The sequence below is a fragment of the Mobula hypostoma genome, chromosome 11 (genome assembly GCF_963921235.1).
Source record: "Mobula hypostoma chromosome 11, sMobHyp1.1, whole genome shotgun sequence".
Lineage (NCBI taxonomy): Eukaryota > Metazoa > Chordata > Chondrichthyes > Myliobatiformes > Myliobatidae > Mobula > Mobula hypostoma.
The window spans coordinates 38,872,096-38,894,117 of record NC_086107.1 but is presented as its reverse complement, the minus strand read 5'-3'; the positions used below and the strand labels follow the sequence as shown (position 1 = coordinate 38,894,117).

Here is a 22,022-nt window from a genome sequence, read left to right as displayed (position 1 = left end):
AGAGGGAAGCATTGACTCTCTTGGTCTGGCGTTTGGTGATTAGTTTGCTTGGAATGATAGTTTTGAAGGCAGCGCTATAGTCAATGAACAATGGTCTGATATGGGTGTCTTTACTACCCAGATTCTCCAGAGGTGAGTATAGGGCCAGGGAGATGGCATTCACCACAGACCTGTTTCAGCAGTCAGAATATTGCAGTGGGTCAAGATTGTCTGGGAGGCTGGAGTTGATGCTTGCCATGAGCAGCCTCTTGAAGCACTTCATGATAGTAAAAGTCGGAACTACTGGGTGGTAGTCATTAAGGAATGTTCCTTGGGCACCAGGATGATAGTGGTCTTCTTAAAGCAGCAGGGAACCACAGTCTGAAGCAGGGAGAGGTTAAAAATATCTGCAAATACCCCTGCCAGCTGATCCATGCAGGATCTAAGGACATGGGCAGGATATCATCTGGGGCCCAATGCTTTCTATGAGTTCACCTTCCGAAAGACTGACCCTATGTCTATGACAGTGACTGTAGATTCAGGTGTACTGGAGACTGTCATAAAGGCTCATGACATACCCATTCCCTTCTGTTCAAAACTTCCATAGAATGTGTTAAGGTCACCGGGAAGGGAAATGCTGTTGTCAGCGATGCCGCCCAACATGGTTTTGTAACTTGTTATGGTGTTCAAGCTCTGCTAGAGCTGATGGCTAGACTGGAACTCGATTTTGGATTAGATTATTAGATTAGATTATGAGGACACTCAGTCCTCATTTATTGTCATTTAGAAATGCATGCATTAAGAAATGATACTATGTTCCTCCAGTATGATATCACAGAAACACAGGACACACCAAGACTAAAACTGACAAAGACCACATAATTATAACATATAGGTACAACAGTGCAAAGCAATACCGTAATTTGATAAACAGCAGACCATGTGCACAGTAAAAAAAAGTCTCAAAGTCCCGATAGCCCATAATCTCACGCAGACAGTAGAAGGGAGAAACTTTCCCTGCCATGAAACTCCAGTGCTGCAAACTTGCCGATGCAACACCCTGGAAGCACCAGACCACAGCCGACTCTGAGTCCATCCGAAAACTTCAAGCTTCTGACCAGCCCTCTGACACCGAGCACCGAGCACCATCTCTGCCGAGGGCTTCGACCCTGCCCCAGCCGCCGAGCAACAAGCAAAGCCGAGGACTCGGGGCCTTCCCCTCTGGAGATTCTGGATCACACAGTAGCAGCGGCAGCGAAACAGGCCTTTCAGAAGTTTCACCAGATGTTCCTCCGTGCTCTTGTGTCTGACTCCATCAAATCAGGATTGTGCACGGCACCTACTTGACAGATAACAGATATCATTCACCGGAGTGGCCGCTGTGCGCTGCATCGCACCGCCATTGGCACTGTCTCAGTTTTACTGAGTGCAGATGGTGGGATATGACATTTGAAGATGTATTTGTTACCCTTCACCATTTGGTCAGTGAACTTCTTGTATCCATATCTTTGGGCATGACTCCTTGTGTTCAGATCTATAGTTGCAATCTCCCAATAACTGTATATATGTGAGGTTGGAGGGTCACCTGGCCCATTAATTCAGCCATTTGGTAGAGATGACTTGATGGGCTGAATCACCTAGTTCTGCTCTTATGTCTTATTAATGACATAATGGATATACTTTGTCTTCTTTACCGCCTCCAGCACATCTCTGGAAAAACCCTGAAGTCTGAACTCTCTTTGAAACTATGTCACGTGATTAAAGTTTAGGTACATTCATGATGACTTTCAGGACCATCTGCATGTTATCAAACTGCAGGCTGGTTTTAAGCAGTGTAAGTTAACTTACAGAAAATAGGATGATCATGACTAATGCTCTATGTCATCCCCACATCCTTGCTTTTTCTCTACATCCCCTGATCCCTTTGATATTTACAAATACATCTACTTTCTTCATCCACCTGGTGCATGGTTTCAGCCCAGAATATCAACAATTCCTGTTACCCACCCACCACCTACAGATGCTGCTCGACATGCTGAGTTTCTTCAGTAGATTGTTTGTTGCTCCAGATTCCAGCACCTCAACTGTCTTGTGTCTTCACATTCGACTGAACCATGTTCCACGACTTGGCCTCCAAAGCCTTCTGTGACTCACTATCCTCAGTGAAGAAATTTAGACTCACCCAGCACAGAATCGCAACCATCGAGCAGCTGTTTACTTGAATCCTACGGAAATCTCTGGTGGTAATGTCTAATGAGCACGTCGACACAAATTCAAGCAACACACATGAAAAATGCTGGTGAATGCAGCAGGCCAGGCAGCATCCCTAGGAAGAGGTACAGTTGACATTTCAGGCCGAGACCCTTCATCAGGACTAACTGAAAGAAGAGAGAGTCGGGGACGTCACATGATGACGTGGGATTGAGATGTATAAATCCAGCTCTCCCGTAAAATATCAGCAAAGTACCGTTTAAACAAAGCAAAGTTAATAAATACTTTCCGAAAACTACTTATAAACTTCGTAAGACTACTTTACGATATGCCTTGTAAACCGCAACAGAAGAAGTCTGTTGTTGTGAAGTCGCCGTGAGATGGGAAGAAAAAAGGGCCTACTGCAGCGATGGAGCCTCGGATTCAGGTTGGATCTCCTTCGGAGGAGACACATTCTATCTCCGGCGTAGAACAGGGAGCAATGGCGGCGGTAGCGGTCTCTAGGAAGAAGATGCTGGAAATGCGCATGCGCAGACAAGTAGGCATGCGCAAATCGACACAACTCAAACTACAAGAACCGACGGCCACTGCAAGTGAAAGTCACTCAGAGTCAGAATTGGATTCCGCAGAGAATAAGGATGAAGAAGAGGAGGAAGAACTGGAAGAGACTGGAAATAAAGGAGGTGACAAAGACATAAGAGAGGCTTTATTGCAAGTAACGATTGAATTAAGAAAATTAAGAACAGATTAAAGACATGAAGATGTGCTATGATAAAGCTATGAAAAGACAGGGCAAAATGGATAAGAAACTTCAGAAGATGGAAAGAACAATGGAGCATATTAACGATAGAGTGGAAAAAACTGAAAATGATATGCTTGTCTGGAACACGGAAAGAAATCGGCTCTTGGAGAAAGTGGATGTGTTGGAAAATTTTAGTAGATGAAATAATATTAAAATTGTTGGTCTTAAAGAAGGTATAGAGGGAGATAATCCAATAGAATTTTTTCAAAGATGGATCCTGGAAACTTTGCAAATGAAAGAGGAAGACTGATCAATTGAAATTGAGAGGGCACATAGAGCTCTAAAACCAAAACCATAAGATGACCAATATCCACGATCAATTTTAATAAAATGTTTAAGATTTCAAGACAAAGAAAGGATTCTATAGGCAGCTCCTCAAGCTGCCAAGATTAGAAATGGGCCACTGATGACAGAAGGGAAGAAATTTTTTTTCTACCCTGACATAAGTTATGAACTTTTGAAGAGAAGGAAGAAATTTAATCCAGTGAAAAAAGTCCTATGGGATCACGGTTATCAATTTATATTGCGTTATCCTGCAACCTTGAAGATTTTTTTGGCTGGTGGAGAAAAAAGATTTTTTGATGATTACCGGAAAGCGGAGGAGTTTGTGTGAGATTCTTTGAATATTCACCAGATACAAGAACAAACCCAGGGGAGCGAGATGGATTGAAGATAAAGACTGGATCAAGGAATAGACCTGTTGGATTTTTAAAGACAGATGAATATATAAATATATTATTAATTATATCAGGGAGGGGAAAATTTGAGGAATATTAGCTGGGAATAGTGACATTATTTATATATATATACACAATTTTTTTGTTACGGGGAGCTGGAAGAAATACTGACCAATCGCTACACTATTCATGTGTGCAAGCGTGGCAATAGCCACGACTCGCAAAATGGAGGGGGTGTGTATCTTTTCATTCACAACATTAGCAGGGGGGTATTTTGTTATTTCTTTTTTTGTATCATATCTATCTTTTATTTCTTTCTTTTTGCCTGGATGATTGGGAGGGAAACACATAGCAACATGGTGAAGTTCAAAGAGATTCCCCAAGGAACTATGAGAGTTGAGAAGCTAAGTAATGTTTTAGATTGGAGTAACTTTGTTAAGAATAATGACTAATTTATTGAATTTTTTTGAGTTTTAATGTTAATGGACTTAATGGACCGGTGAAAAGAAAAAGAATCTTAACACATATTAGGAAAATGAAGGTAGATTTAGCCTTCTTACAGGAAACGCATTTAACAGAAATAGAACATCAGAAATTAAAGAGAGATTGGGTGGGTAGTGTTGTTGCAGCTTCATTTAATTCAAAAGCGAGGGGAGTAGCAATTTTGATTAATAAAACGTTACCAATTAGAATACAAAATGTAATAACCAATTCTGCGGGGAGATATGTGACTATACACCGTCAACTTTTTTCTGAATTATGGACTTTCATGAATATTTATGCACCAAATGAAAATGATGCAAAATTCATACAAGAAGCTTTTCTGAATTTGGCTGATGCACATTAAAAAATATTAATAGGAGGAGATTTTAATTTTTGCCTAGACCCAGTCTTAGATAGATCAACTAAGGCTGTCACAAAATCGAAGGTAGTAAAACTAACTATCATTGATGAAAGATTTAAATTTGATTGATATATGGAGAAGAATTAATCCTAAAGAAAGAGACTATTCATTCTATTCTAATAGACACAAAACTTATTCAAGGATAGATCTTTTCCTATTATCAATGCATATTCAACACAGAGTGAAAATATGGAATATAAAGCAAGAATATTGTCAGATCATTTTCCTCTATTAATGACAATAATAATGACTGATAAGAAAGAAGTGGCTTATAGATGGAGATTTAATTCAACATTATTAAAACGTCAAGATTTTTGTGATTTTATGAAAAAGCAGATTCAATTATTTTTGAATACAAACTCATTCAGTGGATGATAAATTTATACTATGCGATGCAATGAAAGCATATTTGAGGGGTCAGATAATAAGTTATACGTCTAAAATTAAGAAATAATATATGGCAGAACTGGATCAATTGGAAAAAGAAATTACAAAATTAGAAAAAGAATCTCAAAGACATATGACAGAAGAAAAACGAAGGCAACTTGTCAATAAGAAGTTACAATATAATACGCTTCAGACATACAGAATGGAAAAAGCAATCATAAGAACTAAGCAAAGGTATTATGAGTTAGGTGAGAGAGCACATAAAATTCTTGCTTTGCAGTTGAAAACAGAACAAGCTTCCAAAACGATAAATGCAATTAGAACAAGTGCAAATAAAATTACTCATAAACCTTTAGAAATTAATGAAACCTTCAAAAGTTTCTATTCTGAATTATATCAATCAGAATCACAAAATGATGTTAATGAGATAGAAAGGTTTTTATCACAAGTAACTCTTCCAAACTTGAATTCGGAAGAACAGAAGGGATTAGATACGCTTTTTACATTAAAAGAGGTTGAAGAAGCTTTAGGATCACTCCAAAGTAAAAAATCTCCAGGAGAGGATGGTTTTCTACCTGAATTTTATAAAAAGTGTAAAGATTTATTATTTCCTCCCTTTATGGAGTTAATACGTCAAGCAGAAAAAATACATAAATTCCCAGAATCTTTTTCAACAGCGATTGTAATAGTATTGCCAAAAAAAGACAGAGATCCTTTAAAACCAGCATCATACAGGCATATTTCTTTGTTGAACACGGATTATAAAATAATAGCAAAAATTTTATCGAATAGATTATCTAAATATTTACCAAAATTAATACATATGGATCAAACAGGATTTATTAAAAATAGACAATTGGCAGATAATGTAACTCGGCTACTCAGTATAATTCATTTGGCACAAAAAAGGGAGGAGATGAGTGTAGTAGTAGCCTTGGATGCAGAAAAAGCATTTTATAGATTGGAATGGGACTTTTTATTTAAAGTATTACAAAAATATGGGTTAGGAACATCTTTTATAAACTGGATTAAAACTTTAAATACTAACCCTAATGCTAAAGTAGTGACAAATACTCAAATTTCAATACCATTCCAGTTAAAAAGGTCAACTAGACAAGGTTGTCCATTATCACCTGCTTTATTTGTACTGGCAATAGAGCCATTAGCAGAACTAATTAGAATTGATCCAGATATTATGGGTTTTAGAGTTAATCAGGAGGAATATAAAATTAATCTTTTTGCTGGTGATGTTTTGATTTACTTAACAAACCTACAGCATTCGTTACATAAATTATCTTCTAGATTGGATGAATATGGGAAAGTATCAGGGTATAAAATAAATTGGGATAAAAGTGGAATTTTACCTCTTACTAAAGGAGACTATAGCCAATGTCGATTAGCAACCCAATTTAGATGGCCGGTAAATGGCATAAAGTATTTAGGTATAAGACTTGATAATGATGTAAAGAATTTATATAAATTTAATTATTTACCACTATTGAAAAAAATTCAAGAAGATCTTGACAAATGGATGATACTACCAATAACATTAGTGGGTAGAGTCAATGTTGTAAAAATGAATATATTTCCTAGATTACAGTATTTGTTTCAAACATTACCAATACAATTGCCACAGAAATTTTTTCAAGAGTTAAATAAACGTGTGAGAAAATTTCTTTGGAAAGGTAAGATGTCAAGAATATCATTGGAAAAATTGACATGTAAATTTGAGTTAGGAGGGTTACAACTTCCAAACTTTAAAAACTATTACAAAGCAAATCAACTTAGGTTTATTGCATCTTTCTTTGGTGATCGAAAACCGACATAGATTAGAATAGAATTAGATAAGATAGGAGAAAATATACCTGAAGATTTTATATATAAATGGGAATCTAAAAGGATACGGGAAAAGAAAGAATCTCCTATATTAAAACATTTGATGGATCTATGGAATAAGATAAATGTTGATAATGAAATAAAGAAATCTTTATTAGCAAGGAGACCTTTGTTCCAAAACAACTTATTCCTTTTACAATGGATAATCAACTTTTATATAATTGGTACCAAAAAGGGATTAGATCTATAGGAGACTGTTATGAACGAGGTATATTCATGTCATTTGAACAACTAAAGAATAAACATAAAATATCAAATAACACTTTCTTTTGTTTCCTTCAATTAAGGGCTTACTTAAAAGGCAAACTGGGTCAAACAATGTTTTTGCCAAAACCCAATGAAATTGAAATTTTAATTCAAAAAGGAAAAATTAAAAAAATTATTTCTTGTATGTATAATTTGATTCAAAGACAGACCATTAAACAAGGAATCCACAGTCAAAACAAAATTGGGAAACGGATCTGAATATTAATATTGATGCAACAAGTTGGTCAAGACTGTGTCTTGACAGTATGACAAATACAATAAATGTTCGACTTAGATTAGTACAATATAATTTTTTACACCAATTATATATTACACCACAAAAATAAATAGATTAAATTCAAATTTATCTGATCAATGCTTTCGGTGTAATCAAGAAATTGGTACTTTCTTACATTCTTCTTGGTCTTGTTCTAAAATTCAACCTTTTTGGATAAATTTAAGAGTCTTATTGGAACAAATTACTGGAATTCAACTTACACATAACCCTGTATTATTTCTATTAGGTGATATTGAAGGGATAAAACCGAAACTTAAATTGAATAAATATCAGAAAGAATTTATAAAAATTGCATTGGCAGTAGCTAAGAAGACTATAGCAGTTACTTGGAAATCTGATTCGTATTTAAGTATGAATCGTTGGAATAATGAAATGGCTAGTTCTATTCCACTCGAAAAAATTACTTATAATTTACGAGATAAATATGAAACATTTTTGAATATTTGGCACCCTTATATACAAAAGATAGGATGGCATATTTAGTTGCTCCTATGATAAAGATTTTGGTCCCTTGGGGAAAGTAATAAATAAATATACTAAATTTATTTTGAATCCCATGGAGCATGTGGAAACCTTCCAATATCCAGGCAGTTCTCCTTTTTTTTTCTTCTTTCTTTCTTTACTTTTTAGGTAGGATATATATATTGGAGGGAAGGGTTAAGGGGAGGCGGGAGGGTAGACATTATCTTTTCATGTATTCACTTTGAAAACTCAATAAAAATTATACTAAAAAAAAGAGAGAGTAAGAGATTTGAAAGTGGGAGGGGGAGGAGGAGATCCGAAATGATAGGAGAGGACAGGAGGGGGAGGGATGGAGCTAAGAGCTGGAAAGTTGATTGGCAAAAGAGATATGCAGCTGGAGAAGGGAGAGGATCATGGGATGGGAGACCTAGAGAGAAAGAAAGGTGGGGGGGAACCCAGAGGTTAGGCAAGGAGTTATAGTGAGAGGGACAGAGGGAGAAAAAAGAGAGAAAAAAAGGGGGAAAGAAGAAAAAATAAGTAACAGATGGGGTACGAGGGGGAGGTGGGGCATTAACGCAAGTTAGAGAAGTCGATGTTCATGCCATCAGGTTGGAGGCTACTCAGATGGAATATAAGGTGTTGTTCCTCCAACCTGAGTGTGGCTTCATCTTTACAGTAGAGGAGGCCGTGGATAGACATATCAGAATGGGAATGGGACGTGGAATTAAAATGTGTGGCCACTGGGAGATCCTGCTTTCTCTGGCGGACAGAGCATAAGCGTTCAGTGAAACAGTCTTCTAGACTGTGTCGGGTCTCGCCAATATATAGAAGGCCACATCGGGAGCACCGGACGCAGTATATCACCCCAGCTGACTCACAGGTGAAGTGTCGCCTCACCTGGAAGGACTGTTTGGGGCCCTGAATGGTGGTAAGGGAGGAAGTGTAAGGGCATGTGTAGCACTTGTTCCGCTTACAAGGATAAGTGCCAGGAGGGAGATCAGTGGGGAGGGATGGGGGGACGACGAATGGACAAGGGAGTTGCGTACGGAGCGATCCCTGCGGAAAGCAGAAAGAGGGGGGAGAGAAAGATGTGTTTAGTGGTAAGATCTCACTGGAGGTGGCGGAAGTTACGGAGAATTATATGTTGGACTCGGATGCTGGTGGGGTGGTAGGTGAGGACAAGGGGAACCCCATTCCTAGTGGGGTGGCGGGAGGATGGAGTGAGAGCAGATGTGTGTGAAATGGGAGAGGTGCGTTTGAGAGCAGAGTTGATGGTGGACGAAGGGAAACCCCTTTCTTTAAAAAAGGATGACATCTCCTTCGTCCTGGAATGAAAAGCCTCATCCTAAGAGCAGATGCGGCGGAGACGGAGGAATTGCGAGAGGGGGATGGCATTTTTGCAAGAGACAGGGTGGGAAGAGCTAAGCACATTTTTCCCTATCCCCCCTGCTTTCCACAGGGATCACTCCCTATGCGACTCCCTTGTCCATTCGTCCCCCCTATCCCTTCCCACTGATCTCCCTCCTGGCACTTATCCGTGTAAGTGGAACAAGTGCTACACATGCCCTTACACTTCCTCCCTCACCACCATTCAGGGCCCCAGACAGTCCTTCCAGGTGAGGCGACACTTCACCTGTCAGTCGGCTGGGGTGATATACTGCGTCCGGTGCTCCCGATGTGGCCTTCTATATATTGGCGAGACCCAACGCAGGCTGGGAGACTGTCTCACTGAACACCTATGCTCTGTCTGCCGGAGAAAGCAGGATCTCCCAGTGGCCACACATTTTAATTCCACTTCCCATTCCCATTCTGATATGTCTATCCACGGCCTCCTCTACTGTCAAGATGAAGCCACACTCAGGTTGGAGGAACAACACCTTATATTCCATCTGGGTAGCCTCCTGATGGCATGAACATTGACTTCTCCTACTTCCGTTAATGCCTCACCTCCCCTTCGTACCCCATCCCTTATTTATTCATTTATCTATCTATCTATTATTTTTTCTTTCCCCTTTCTTTTCCTCCCTCTGTCCCTCTCACTATAACTCCTTGCCCATCCTCTGGGTTTCCCCCCCTTCCTCCTTTCTTTCTCCCTAGGCCTCCCATCCCATGATCCTTTCCCTTCTCCAGCCTTGTATCCCTTTTGCCAATCAACTTTCCAGCTCTTAGCTCCATCCCTCCCCCTCCTGTCTTCTCCTATCATTTCGGATCTCCCCCCCACCCACTTTCAAATCTCTTACTATCTCTTCTTTCAGTTAGTCCTGACGAAGGGTCTCGGCCCGATATGTCGACTGTACCTCTTCCTATAGATGCTGCCTGTCCTGCTGCGTTCACCAGCATTTTGTGTGTGATTTTTGTCACTGCCAGTTGGCGAGAAATATGCTGTAAGACAATTCTTAATGACAATTCTAAACTGCGGTTTCAAATATTCAGGCTTGGAGATACCAGAAACAGCCGGTAGTGAAAATGAAACGATTTCACTACTTCAACAATTTAGAAACTATGAAGAACTTGAAAGTATTGACAATCAATTTGAATGTTAACATGAAAATGAAGATTTTGAGGATGAAATCGTTGATAGCATTGTATGAAGGCAGTCCATTATACTTTATACTTTATTGTCGCCAAAGAATTGATAATAGAACGTACAATCATCACAGCGATATTTGATTCTGCACTTCCCGATCCCTGGATTACAAACATTAAATATTAAAAATATTTTAAATAGTAAAAATTAGTAAATATTTAAAAGTTAAATTATAAATAGAAAAATGGAAAAGTAAGGTAGTGCAAAAAAACTGAGAGACAGGTCTGGATATTTGGAGGGTACGGCCCAGATCCGGGTCAGGATCCGTTCAGCAGTCTTATCACAGTTGGAAAAAAGCTGTTCCCAAATCTGGCTGTACGAGTCTTCAAGCTCCTGAGCCTTCTCCTGGAGGGAAGAGGGACGAAAAGTGTGTTGGCTGGGTGGGTCGTGTCCTTGATTATCCTGGCAGCACTGCTCCGACAGCGTGAGGTGTAAAATGAGTCCAGGGACGGAAGATTGGTTTGTGTGATGTGCTGCGCCGTGTTCATGATCTTCTGCAGCTTCTTTCAGTCTTGGACAGGACAACTTCCATACCAGGTTGTGATGCACCCTAGAAGAATGCGTTCTACGGTGCATCTATAAAAATTAGTGAGGGTTTTAGGGGACAGGCCAAATTTCTTTAGCTTTCTCAGGAAGTAAAGGTGCTGGTGGGCCTTCTTGGCAGTGAACTCTGCTTGGTTGGACCAAGTCAAGTCATTTGTGATATTGACCCCGAGGAACCTAAAGCTTTTGACCTGTTCCACTTGCGCACCACCGACGTAAATTGGGTTGTGCGGTCCGCTACTCCTTCTGAAGTCAACAACCAATTCCTTTGTCTTGCTGATGTTGAGGGATAGGTTATTGTCGTTGCACCATGCCACCAGGTTCTTAATTTCCTCTCTGTACTCAAACTCATCATTACCCGAGATACGGCCTACAATTGTTGTGTCATCAGCAAACTGATATATTGAGTTTGATGGAAACTTGGCAACACAATCATGGGTGTACAGTGAGTACAGCAGGGGGATTACCTGCAGAAGGTGCCTGCGCTGATTTTGTTCTTTGCGTACACTGGATGAATTCCTCCATCGATAATTATTAAGAACTAATACACAGTTTTATTGTACTATAGTGGTATTGGTAGTGTTCTAATTTGTTCTGTATTTCATGTAAATATACCATTTGCTTCCCAGTTTGACTTTTTATACCTTTTTAACTATTTCCATGAAACTTCAGCTAATTGGAGCAGCAACTTAACTGGGCCAAAATATACTGGCACTGATGTGTCCTAATTAACTAGAGCCCACTGTGTATAATATAGTAAAAGGAAGGAGCATGCAGGAGAGGTTAGGAAGGGATAAGAATTTAAATTCCGGTAACATAGGTACAAATCTGAAATGGGCGGTACATACAAGAATGAAGGTGTTGTACTATTAACCTCCACTTTAAATATACTCAATGACTTGGCCTCCACAGCCGTCCGTAGCAATGAATTCCACTGTTTCACTACCCTCTGGCTAAATGAATTCCCTCTCATCTCTGTTCTAAGTGGATGTTCCTCTATTCTGAAGCTGTGCTTTCCAGTCCTTGACTCCTCCACTATAGGAAACATCCTCTCCATGTCCACATTATCACGGCGTTTCAATACTTGATAGGTTTCAATGAGGTTCCCCTTCATTCTTCTGAACTCTAGTGAGTATAGGCCCAGTCATCAAACACTCCTCATATGTTAACCCATTCATTACCAAAATCATTCTCATGAACTTCCTCTTGACCCTCTCCAATGTAAGCACATTTTTCCTAGATAAGAGTATTGCTCACAATACTCCAAGTGTAGTCCAACCAATGCCTTAAAGAGCCTCAGCATCACATCCTTGCTCTTATATTCTGTTCTCTTGAAATGAATGTTAATATTGCGTTTGCCTTCCTTACCACCTACTCAACCTTCAAATTAACCTTTAGAGAGTCCTGCACAAAGACTTCCAAGTCCATTTACACCTCTGAGTTTTGAATTTTCTCCCCATTTAGAAAGTAGTCTATGCCTTTATTCCTTCTACCAAAGTATTATTTATCTTAAATTTCCCTCCACTACATTCCGTCTGCCACTTCTTTGCACAGTCTCTGAATCTATCCAAGTCCTTCTACGGACTTCCTGATTCCTCAACACTACAGTGCCTATAAAAACTATTCACCCCCCTTGGAAATTTTCACGTTTTATTGTTTTACAACATTGAATCACAGTGGATTTAATTTGGCTTTCTTGACACTGATCAACAGGACAAGACTCGTATCAAAGTGAAAACAGATCTCTACAAAGTGATCTAAATTAATTATAAATATAAAACACAAAATAGTTGATTGCATAAGTATTCACTCCCCTCAAGTTATTATTTAGTAGATGCACCTTTGGCTGCAATTACACTAGTCAACGGCAACCAATCAGAATATACCCTCTTTGTTCCCACTCTTTGCCTCCTGCCAGTCAGCCAATCTTCTATCCTTGCTCCTTCCTGCAATACCATGCCAGTTTAAGATGGCACTGGTGAAGCACAGTGATAACTTGCTGGCAGCAAACAAAACTACTAATTACTTTATTAATCACCCTTTTGCTCAAACACGATCGCAGCAATCGATTTCCTTTTCAGAGTTGAGCTCTTGAACTGCCTGCACAACTTGGCATTTTTGCGGTGTGAACTGAAGTCCGGAAGGTGCTGGACTATTGCTGCGTGACGTTTATGGCAGAATCGCGGTGGTGTGACCTGGGCCTGAGAGCGGGGAATGAGCCAATGTTTGGCCCTTGCTGGAGCGGACTTGGAGGCAATTCGAAGTGGAGAACCTGAGATGAGGCAGAGTTGAGGTGGTGGGAGCCTGGGCCCAAAAGCAAGGGAGCTTATGTTTGACTGATTTAACCACTGGACCCGATTGGAAAGGTCGGGTACGAGCTGAATCGAGGCAGTGTGTCCCAGGCCTCAGAGCATATCAAAGTGGCAGGGCCTGAGTCCGAGAGCGAGGAATGACTCACTGCTTGGCTGATTTAAGCAGGTCTGGAGAAGAGGGACAGGCTGGTGGTCAGCTTGCTGCTTGTGAGGTTTAGAACTGAGATTATGGACCTGCATCGAATGAGCTCCTAGACCGGCTGCAGGGAAGACTAGCTTTGTGGCTGTGAACTCACTTTTGTGAACTTTAGTTCTGAATGTTATTTGCTTACTTTTATTGTTTGTACGATTAGTTTTTTTTCCCTGAACATTGGGTGTATCCTAATCATTTTTTTATGGGCTTTATTAGATTTCTTTGTTTTATGGCTGCCTGTAAGGAAATGAATCTCAGGGTTACATACAAAACTTGATAATAAATATACTTTGAACTTTGAAAATCCAAGTAAACAATATCCACTGACTCTCATTTGTCTATCCTGCCTGTTATTTCCTTAAAGAATTCCAACAGATTTGTCGGGCAATTTCCCCTGAAGGAAATCATGCCGACTTTGACTAACTTTATAATGCACCTCCAATTACCCTGAAATTCATCCTTGATTAAAGACTCCAACATTTTCCCAAACACTGAAGCCAGGATAACTGGCCTATAATTTCCCTTCTTCTATTTCCCTCCCTTCTTAAAGACTGGAGCGACATTTGTAATTTTCTTGTCCCTCAGAATCATTTCAGCATCTAGTGATTCTTGAAAGATCCTTTCTAATGCCTCCACAATCTCTTCAGCTACCTCTTTCAGAACTCTGGGGTGTATTTCATCAGGTCCAGCTGACTTATCTACCTTCCGAACTTTCAGCTTCCCAAGCACCGTCTCCTTATTAATAGCAGCTACAATCACTTCTGCCCCAACACACTCAAATTTCTGGCATGTTGCTAGTGCCTTCCAGAGTGAAGTCTGGGAAAAATGCTTATTCAGTTCATCTTCTATTTCTTTGTTCCCCATTACTACCTCTCCAGCATCATTTTCCAGCGGTCCAATACCCACTATTGCCTCTCTTGTACTTGATGTATCTGATAAAACTTCTGATATCCTCTTTGATATTATTGGTTAGCTTACTTTCACTTTTCGTCTTTTCTTTCCTTATGGTCCTCTTAAAAATTTGCCTTCTGTTGGTTTTTAAAAGCTTCCCAATCCTCTAACTTCCCACTAATTTTTGCTCTATTATATGCCCTCTCTTTTGCTTTTATGGTGACTTTGATTTCCCTTGTCAGCCATGGTTGCCTCATCCTCCCTTTACAATACAGTACTTTTTCAAATTTGGGATGTATCTATCCTGCATCTTCCGAATTGCCCCCAGAAACTCCAGCTGTTGTTGTTCTGCCATTATCCCTGCTAGTGTCCTCTTTCATTTGACTTTGGCCAGCTCTTCTCTCATGCCTCTGTAATTCCCTTTATTCCACTGTAATACTGATGCATTTTACTTTATTTTTTCCTTCTCAAACTGCATGGTAAATTCTATGATATGGTAAATTCTAAGGAACTCCTTAGGGTTCCTTTACCTTGAGCTCCCCAATCAAATATTTTTCATTACACAAAACCCAATCCAGAATTGCCTTTCCCCTTGTGGGCTCAACCACAAACTGCTCTAAAAAGCCATCTTGTAGGCATTCTACAAATTCCCTTTCTTGGGATCCAGCACCAACCTGATTTTCCCCAATTTACTTGCATATTGAAATTCCCCATGACTATTATAACAATACCCTGATTACATGCCTTATCTATTTACCTTTGAAATTTATACCCTGGCTACTGTCCAGGGGCCTGTATACAAGTTCCATCAGTGTCTTTTTACCCTTGCAGTTTTTTGACTCTATACACAAAGATTCTACATGTTCTGATCCAATGTCTAAGGATTTGATTTCAATTTTTAGCAACAGAGCCATTCCAGCCCCTCTGCCTACCTGCCTGTCCTTTCGATACAAGGTGTATCCTTGGATGTTAAGCTCCCATTAATGATCTTCTTTCAGCCACGAGTCAGTGATGCCTACAACGTCACACCTGCCAATCTCTAACTGCGCTACAAGATCATCTCCCTTAATCCAAGTACTGTGTGCATTCAAATATAAGATGTCCAGTCCTGTATTCATCACCCTTTTCAATTTTGCCCCCATGTTACAAATCAACTCATCCACTGATTGCAATTTTGCCCTATCATCTGCCTGTCCATCCTCTCAGTCTCACTATGCAGAGCATCAAATTGTATACCAACTACTATTCCTGCTAAGCTGCACATGTGTATAGTTTGCGGAGTGGTAGAAATGGTCCTATGCACATTGCCTTTGTCTCTGTGCAGTGGTAATTTTCTTTTATATAATGCCAATATAATTTCGAAATTATGCTAGAACAATTTTGAAAGCTATGTTATTATAATTCTGAACTACTCTGTGTTAATGAATATAATCCATAAATTTTCTAAATAATAAACATACCACAGCCTTTGCTTTGAAATGTTTCAGAGCTTTAATGCATTGTCAGTGTTTCAAGATACAACTGTTAAAAATTGTAACAATAAACACAGAATGGAAGTCGGTAGATGCCATCTATTTAAAGTGCCACGCAGTTTACAGGCCGTGTCAAAATTTCCGACTGAGAGCAATGGTTGGTCTGCACAGCTGAAAAAACAATAGAAGGAACGTTGATACCAACTGTCCCATCTTCAGCCCTATTACTCCTGTTCCCATTCCCCTGCTAAAGTTTAAACCCTAACACAGGACATTCATTATATCACACCTACAGGATACATTTTATATCAGCATGACTTCATTCTTTTCTTTTGCATACATTCCACCAGATTTAAATCCAAGAGATTTTGTTTATGGACATGTTCTTGTCCGTCACCATACAGTGATAGAAATTTCTCCACTGTCTCCTTTCCCCATTGGGTTTGCAGTAACTGCATCACATTATATTGCAGCCCTCAGTGTGCATGTCAGCACTCTGGAATGCAATCTGTTGCAGGTAGCTTGCTGCACAGGAAGACCAGTAAATTTTGGATGTAGCGGAATGCTGTACATGGATTATTATTGAGATGATGTTCCAACAGCAGCTGATTTTTGCCTCAGTGTGTGCCTGTAACCCAGTCCTGTGATATGCAGCTGTATGTCATGACCACTTGCATTGCTTCCCCAGTCTCTCCAGAAGGAAATCACAGAAGGAAATGGATCAGAGTGTTATCTCCACAGAAACCACCCGCACAGAAAGAGTCCAGCTGTGCAAAAGGATTTAACTGGGACAGTTCCCTTCCTCACCAATCCAAGCCAGGTCTTGACGCTTGTTTGTAGATTTTGGTGACCAGCCAATTAATGAAAATTTAAAATAAAACAGCTGATGCTGGAAATCTACAATAAAATCAGAAAATAATGGAAATGCTCAGCAAGTCAGACCACAGTGTTAAAAGACAAAGAGACAGCAGAGCAGACTTAGAAACATAGAAAACAGGTGCAGGAGTAGGCCATTCGGCCCTTCGAGCCTGCACCGCCATTCAGTATGATCATGGCTGATCATCCAACTCAGAACCCTGTACCAGCCTTCTCTCCATACCCCCTGATCCCTTTAGCCACAAGGGCCATATCTAACTCCCTCTTAAATATAGCCAATGAACTGGTGTCAACTGTTTCCTGTGGCAGAGAATTCCACAGATTCAGCACTCTCTGTGTGAAGAAGTTTTTCCTCATCTCGGTCCTAAAAGGCTTCCCCTTTATCCCTAAACTGTGACCCCTCATTCTGGACTTTCCCAACATCGGGAACAATCTTCCTGCATCTAGCCTGTCCAATCCCTTTAGAATTTTATACGTTTCAATAAGATCCCCCCTCAATCTTCTAATTTCCAGCGAGTATAAGCCCAGTTGATCCAGTCTTTCATCATACGAAAGTCCTGCCATTGCAGGAATCAATCTGGTGAACCTTCTTTGTACTCCCTCTATGGCAAGAATGTATTTCCTCAGATTAGGAGACCAAAATTGCACTAATACTCTAGGTGTGGTCTCACCAAGGCCTTATACAACTGCAGTAGTACCTCCCTGCTCCTGTACTCGAATTCTCTTGCTATGAATGTCAGCATTCCATTCACCTTTTTCACTGCCTGCTGTACCTGCATGCCCACTTTCAATGATTGGTGTACAATGACACCCAGGTCTCATTGCACCTTCCCTTTTCCTAATCGGCCACCATTCAGATAATAATCTGTTTTGCTGTTCTTGCCACCAAAGTGGATAACCTCACATTTATCCACATTAAATTGCATCTGCCATGAATTTGCCCACTCACCTAACCTATCCAAGTCACCCTGCATCCTCTTAGCATCCTCCTCACAGCTAACACTGCCGCCCAGCTTCGTGTCATCTGCAAGGTTGGAGATGCTGCATTTAATTCCCTCATCTAAGTCATTAACATATATTGTAAACAACTAGGGTCCCAGCACTGAATCTTGTGGTACCCCACTAGTCACTGCCTGCCATTCTGAAAAGGTCCTGTTTATTCCCACTCTTTGCTCCCTGTCTGCCAACCAATTTTCTATCTACATCAGTACCATACAGCCAATACAGTGTGCTTTAAGTTTGCACACTAATTTCTTGTGTGGGACCTTGTCAAAAGCCTTTTGAAAATCCAAATATACCACATCCACTGGTTCTCCCCTATCCACTCTACTAGTTACATCCTCAAAAAAATTCTTTGAGGTTCGTCAGACATGATTTTCCTTTCACAAATCCATTCTGACTTTGTCCGATGATTTCACCGCTTTCCAAATGTGCTGTTATCACATCCTTGATAACTGACTCCAGCAGTTTCCCCACCACCGACGTTAGGCTAACTGGTCTATAATTCCCCAGTTTCTCTCTCTCTCTCCTTTTTTTAAAAAGCGGGGTTACATTAGCCACCCTCCAATCCTCAGGAACTAATCCAGAATCTAAAGAGTTTTGAAAAATTATCACTAGTGCATCCACTATTTCTTGGGCTACTTCCTTAAACACTCTGGGATGCAGACCATCTGGCCCTGGGGATTTATCTTAATCCCTTCAATTTACCTAACACCACTTCCCTACTAACATATATTTCCCTCAGTTCCTCCATCTCACTAGACCCTCGGTCCCCTACTATTTCCGGAAGATTATTTATGTCCTCCTTCGTGAAGACAGAACCAAAGTTGTTATTCAATTGGTCTGCCATGTCCTTGTTCCCCATGATCAATTCACCTGTTTCTGACTGTAAGGGACCTACAGTCTTAACCAATCTTTTGCTTTTCGCATATCTATAAAAGCTTTTACAGTCAGTTTTTATGTTCCCTGCCAGCTTTCTCTCATAATCTTTTTTCCCTTTCCTAATTAAGCCCTTTGTCCTCCTCTGCTGGACTCTGAATTTCTCCCAGTCCTCAGGTGTGCTGCTTTTTCTGGCTAATTTGTATGTTTCTTCTTTGGAATTGATACTATCTCTAATTTCCCTTGTCAGCCACAGGTGCACTACCTTCCCTGGTTTATTCTTTTGCCAAACTGGGATGAATAACTGTTGTAGTTCATCCATGTGATCTTTAAATGCTTGCCATTGCATATCCACTGTCAACTCTTTAAGTATCATTTGCCAGTCTATCTTAGCTAATTCACGTCTCATACCTTCAAAGTTACCCTTCTTTAAGTTCAGAACCTTTGTTTCTGAATTAACTATGTCACTCTCCATCTTAATGAAGAATTCCACCATATTATGGTCACTCTTACCCAAGGGGCCTCACACGACAAGATTGCTAACTAACCCTTCCTCATTGCACAATACCCAGTCCAGAATGGCCTGCTCTCTAGTTGGTTCCTTGACATGTTGGTTCAGAAAACCATCCCGCATACATTCCAAGAAATCCTCTTCCTCAGCACCCTTACCAATTTGGTTCACCCAATCTATATGTAGATTGAAGTCACCCATTATAATGGGATCCCACCACTAAGCACATCTTTCCCTCCCCCCCTCTCTCTGCATTCCGCAGGGATCGCTCCTTACACAACTCCCTTGTCCATTCGTCCCCCCCATCCCTCCCCACTGATCTCCCTCCTAGCACTTATCCGTGTAAGCGGAACAAGTGCTACACATGCCCTTACACTTCCTCCCTTACCACCATTCAGGGCCCCAAACAGTCCTTCCAGGTGAGGCATCACTTCACCTGTGAGTCGACTGGGGTGATATACTGCGTCCGGTGCTCCCGATGTGGCCTTTTATATATTGGTGAGACCCGACGCAGACTGGGAGACCGCTTTGCTGAAAATCTACGCTCTGTCTGCCAGAGAAAGCAGGATTTCCCAGTGGCCACACATTTTAATTCCACATCCCATTCCCATTCTGACATGTCTATCCACGGCCTCCTCTACTGTAAAGATGAAGCCACACTCAGGTTGGAGGAACAACACCTTATATTCCGTCTGGGTAGCCTCCAACCTGATGGCATGAACATTGACTTCTCTAACTTCCGCTAAGGCCCTACCTCCCCCTCGTACCCCATCTGTTACTCATTTTTATGCACACATTCTTTCTCTCACTCTCCTTTTTCTCCCTCTGTCCCTCTGAATATACCTCTTGCCCATCCTCTGGGTCACCCCCCCCTTGTCTTTCTTCCCGGACCTCCTGTCCCATGATCCTCTCGTATCCCCTTTTGCCTATCACCTGTCCAGCTCTCGGCTCTATCCCTCCCCCTCCTGTCTTCTCCTATCATTTTGCATCTCCCCCTCCCCCTCCAGCTTTCAAATTCCTTACTCACTCTTCCTTCAGTTAGTCCTGACGAAGGGTCTCGGCCTGAAACGTCGACTGCGCCTCTTCCTATAGATGCTGCTTGGCCTGCTGCGTTCACCAGCAACTTTGATGTATGTTGCTTCATTATAACTGCTGTTCCTTTATTGCACGCATTTCTAATTTCCTGTTTAATGCCATCCCCAACCTCACTACTACTGTTAGGTGGCCTGTACACAACTCCCACCAGTGTTTTCTGCCCCTTAGTGTTATGCAGCTCTACCCATATCGATTCCACATCCTCCCAGCTAATGTCCTTCCTTTCTATTGCGTTAATCTCCTCTCTAACCAGCAATGCTACCCCTCCTTTTCTTTCATGTCTATCCCTCCTGAATATTGAATATCCCTGAATGTTGAGCTCCTATCCTTGGTCACCCTGGAGCCATGTCTCTGTCATCCCAACTATATCATATTCATTAATAACTATCTGCACTTTCAATTCATTCACCTTGTTACGAATGTTCCTTGCATTGACACACAAAGCCTTCAGGCTTGCTTTTACAACACTCTTAGCCCTTATACAATTATGTTGAAAAGTGGCCCTTTTTGATTTTTGCCCTGGATTTGCGTACCTGCCACTTTTACTTTTCACTTTACTACTTTTTGCTTCTACCCTCATTTTACACCCCTCTGTCTCTCTGCACTTGTTCCCATCCCTCTGCCACATTAGTTTAAATCCTCCTGAACAACGGTAGCAAACGCTCCTCCTAGGACATTGGTTCCAGTCCAGCCCAGGGGGAACGTTAATGGGCTGAATGGCCTAATTCTGCCCCTAGGTCTTATGACTAACAAAGGTGAACCAAGGGTCATGGAACTGTAACGACCCACAGATGAGGCCTGGCCTGCTGAATATTTCAGAATCAGATATGGTAACATATGAAGTAAAGTTGTTTTCCGACAGTGGTACAGGCAAAGACATAAATTAATATAAATTACAAAACTAAATAGATAGTGCAAAAAATTAACATGGACCTTTCAGAAATTTGATGGCATCTATTTTTAATTTTTTCCCTTATAATTTTGACGATCTTACTGGGGAACTATCCAACAGAGTCTACCACAAGGACCCGGAGCCCTACCTATCCCCTTGTGCAAGGGGTGGAATTCCGGGCTCTGGCCGCCTGGCGGTGGGAGCAGCGAGTCGAGTCGAGCTGAGCCGAGAGTCCCCGCAGGAATGCGTGAGAGGCGCCGTGCCTCTGACTGAGACTGACGTGCGGAAGAGGCAGGTCACGGCACTCGGAGCGAAACCCGACTAACTGGGAGGCAGCGATGGCGCTTCGAGACGAGTTGTTGAAAGTTATCTGGCATGCGTTCACGGCCCTGGACGTCGACAAATGCGGCAAGGTGTCGAAGTCTCAGCTGAAGGTGAATTTGCGCTCAGTTTTTGTCGTGTCTCCCACTGGGCGGGCAGCTCAATGTACCCCGACTGTTTCTGCCCCACCTGCAGGCACTCCTCCTGTGGTTCTGTGGGATAAAAGGGATTCGAAACCGAAAATAATTAAAATTCTTCAATTAATTGATCAGTATGCTATTACTTTGTGAAATTGGAACATTTTAGTTCCAGTTAAATGTGATCCGAAATCAAATGTAGGAACTAACGTTAGCTATTTTGACTGTCGATTCACCGACTGGGTTGTTTCGATAAAATTCAGCTGATTAGCTTCGGCCAAGGGAAACCTGTTGGTGTTTTGATCTTGCCTGCATGCCCACGTCGGTATTCCGTTGTGATTTGAGGGACGGCCGGGGTTCCGGGAGTCGGTCACCTGCTGAGCCGCGCTGCCGCTGCCTTTATTTAAGACTTCCAGAATTTGTATACGCGCTGATGGATACTTTAAATTGCC

General features: G+C 41.1%; 1 protein-coding gene across 2 annotated transcripts in view; it reads left to right on the top strand.

Annotated features, from left to right (window-relative positions):
* Positions 1 to 22,022, top strand: part of LOC134353662 (switch-associated protein 70-like) — a 154,688-nt gene that overhangs the window by 8,965 nt on the left and 123,701 nt on the right. The window contains exon 1 of one of the 2 annotated variants that reach the window (XM_063061852.1): positions 21,308 to 21,546. The exons of the other annotated variant lie outside the window; for it this stretch is intronic. Within the exon in view, the coding sequence (XP_062917922.1) occupies positions 21,451 to 21,546 (96 nt within the window). The 5' untranslated portion in view covers positions 21,308 to 21,450. Of the gene's footprint in view, positions 1 to 21,307; positions 21,547 to 22,022 lie in introns of those variants that run through there. 2 annotated transcript variants of the gene reach the window in all.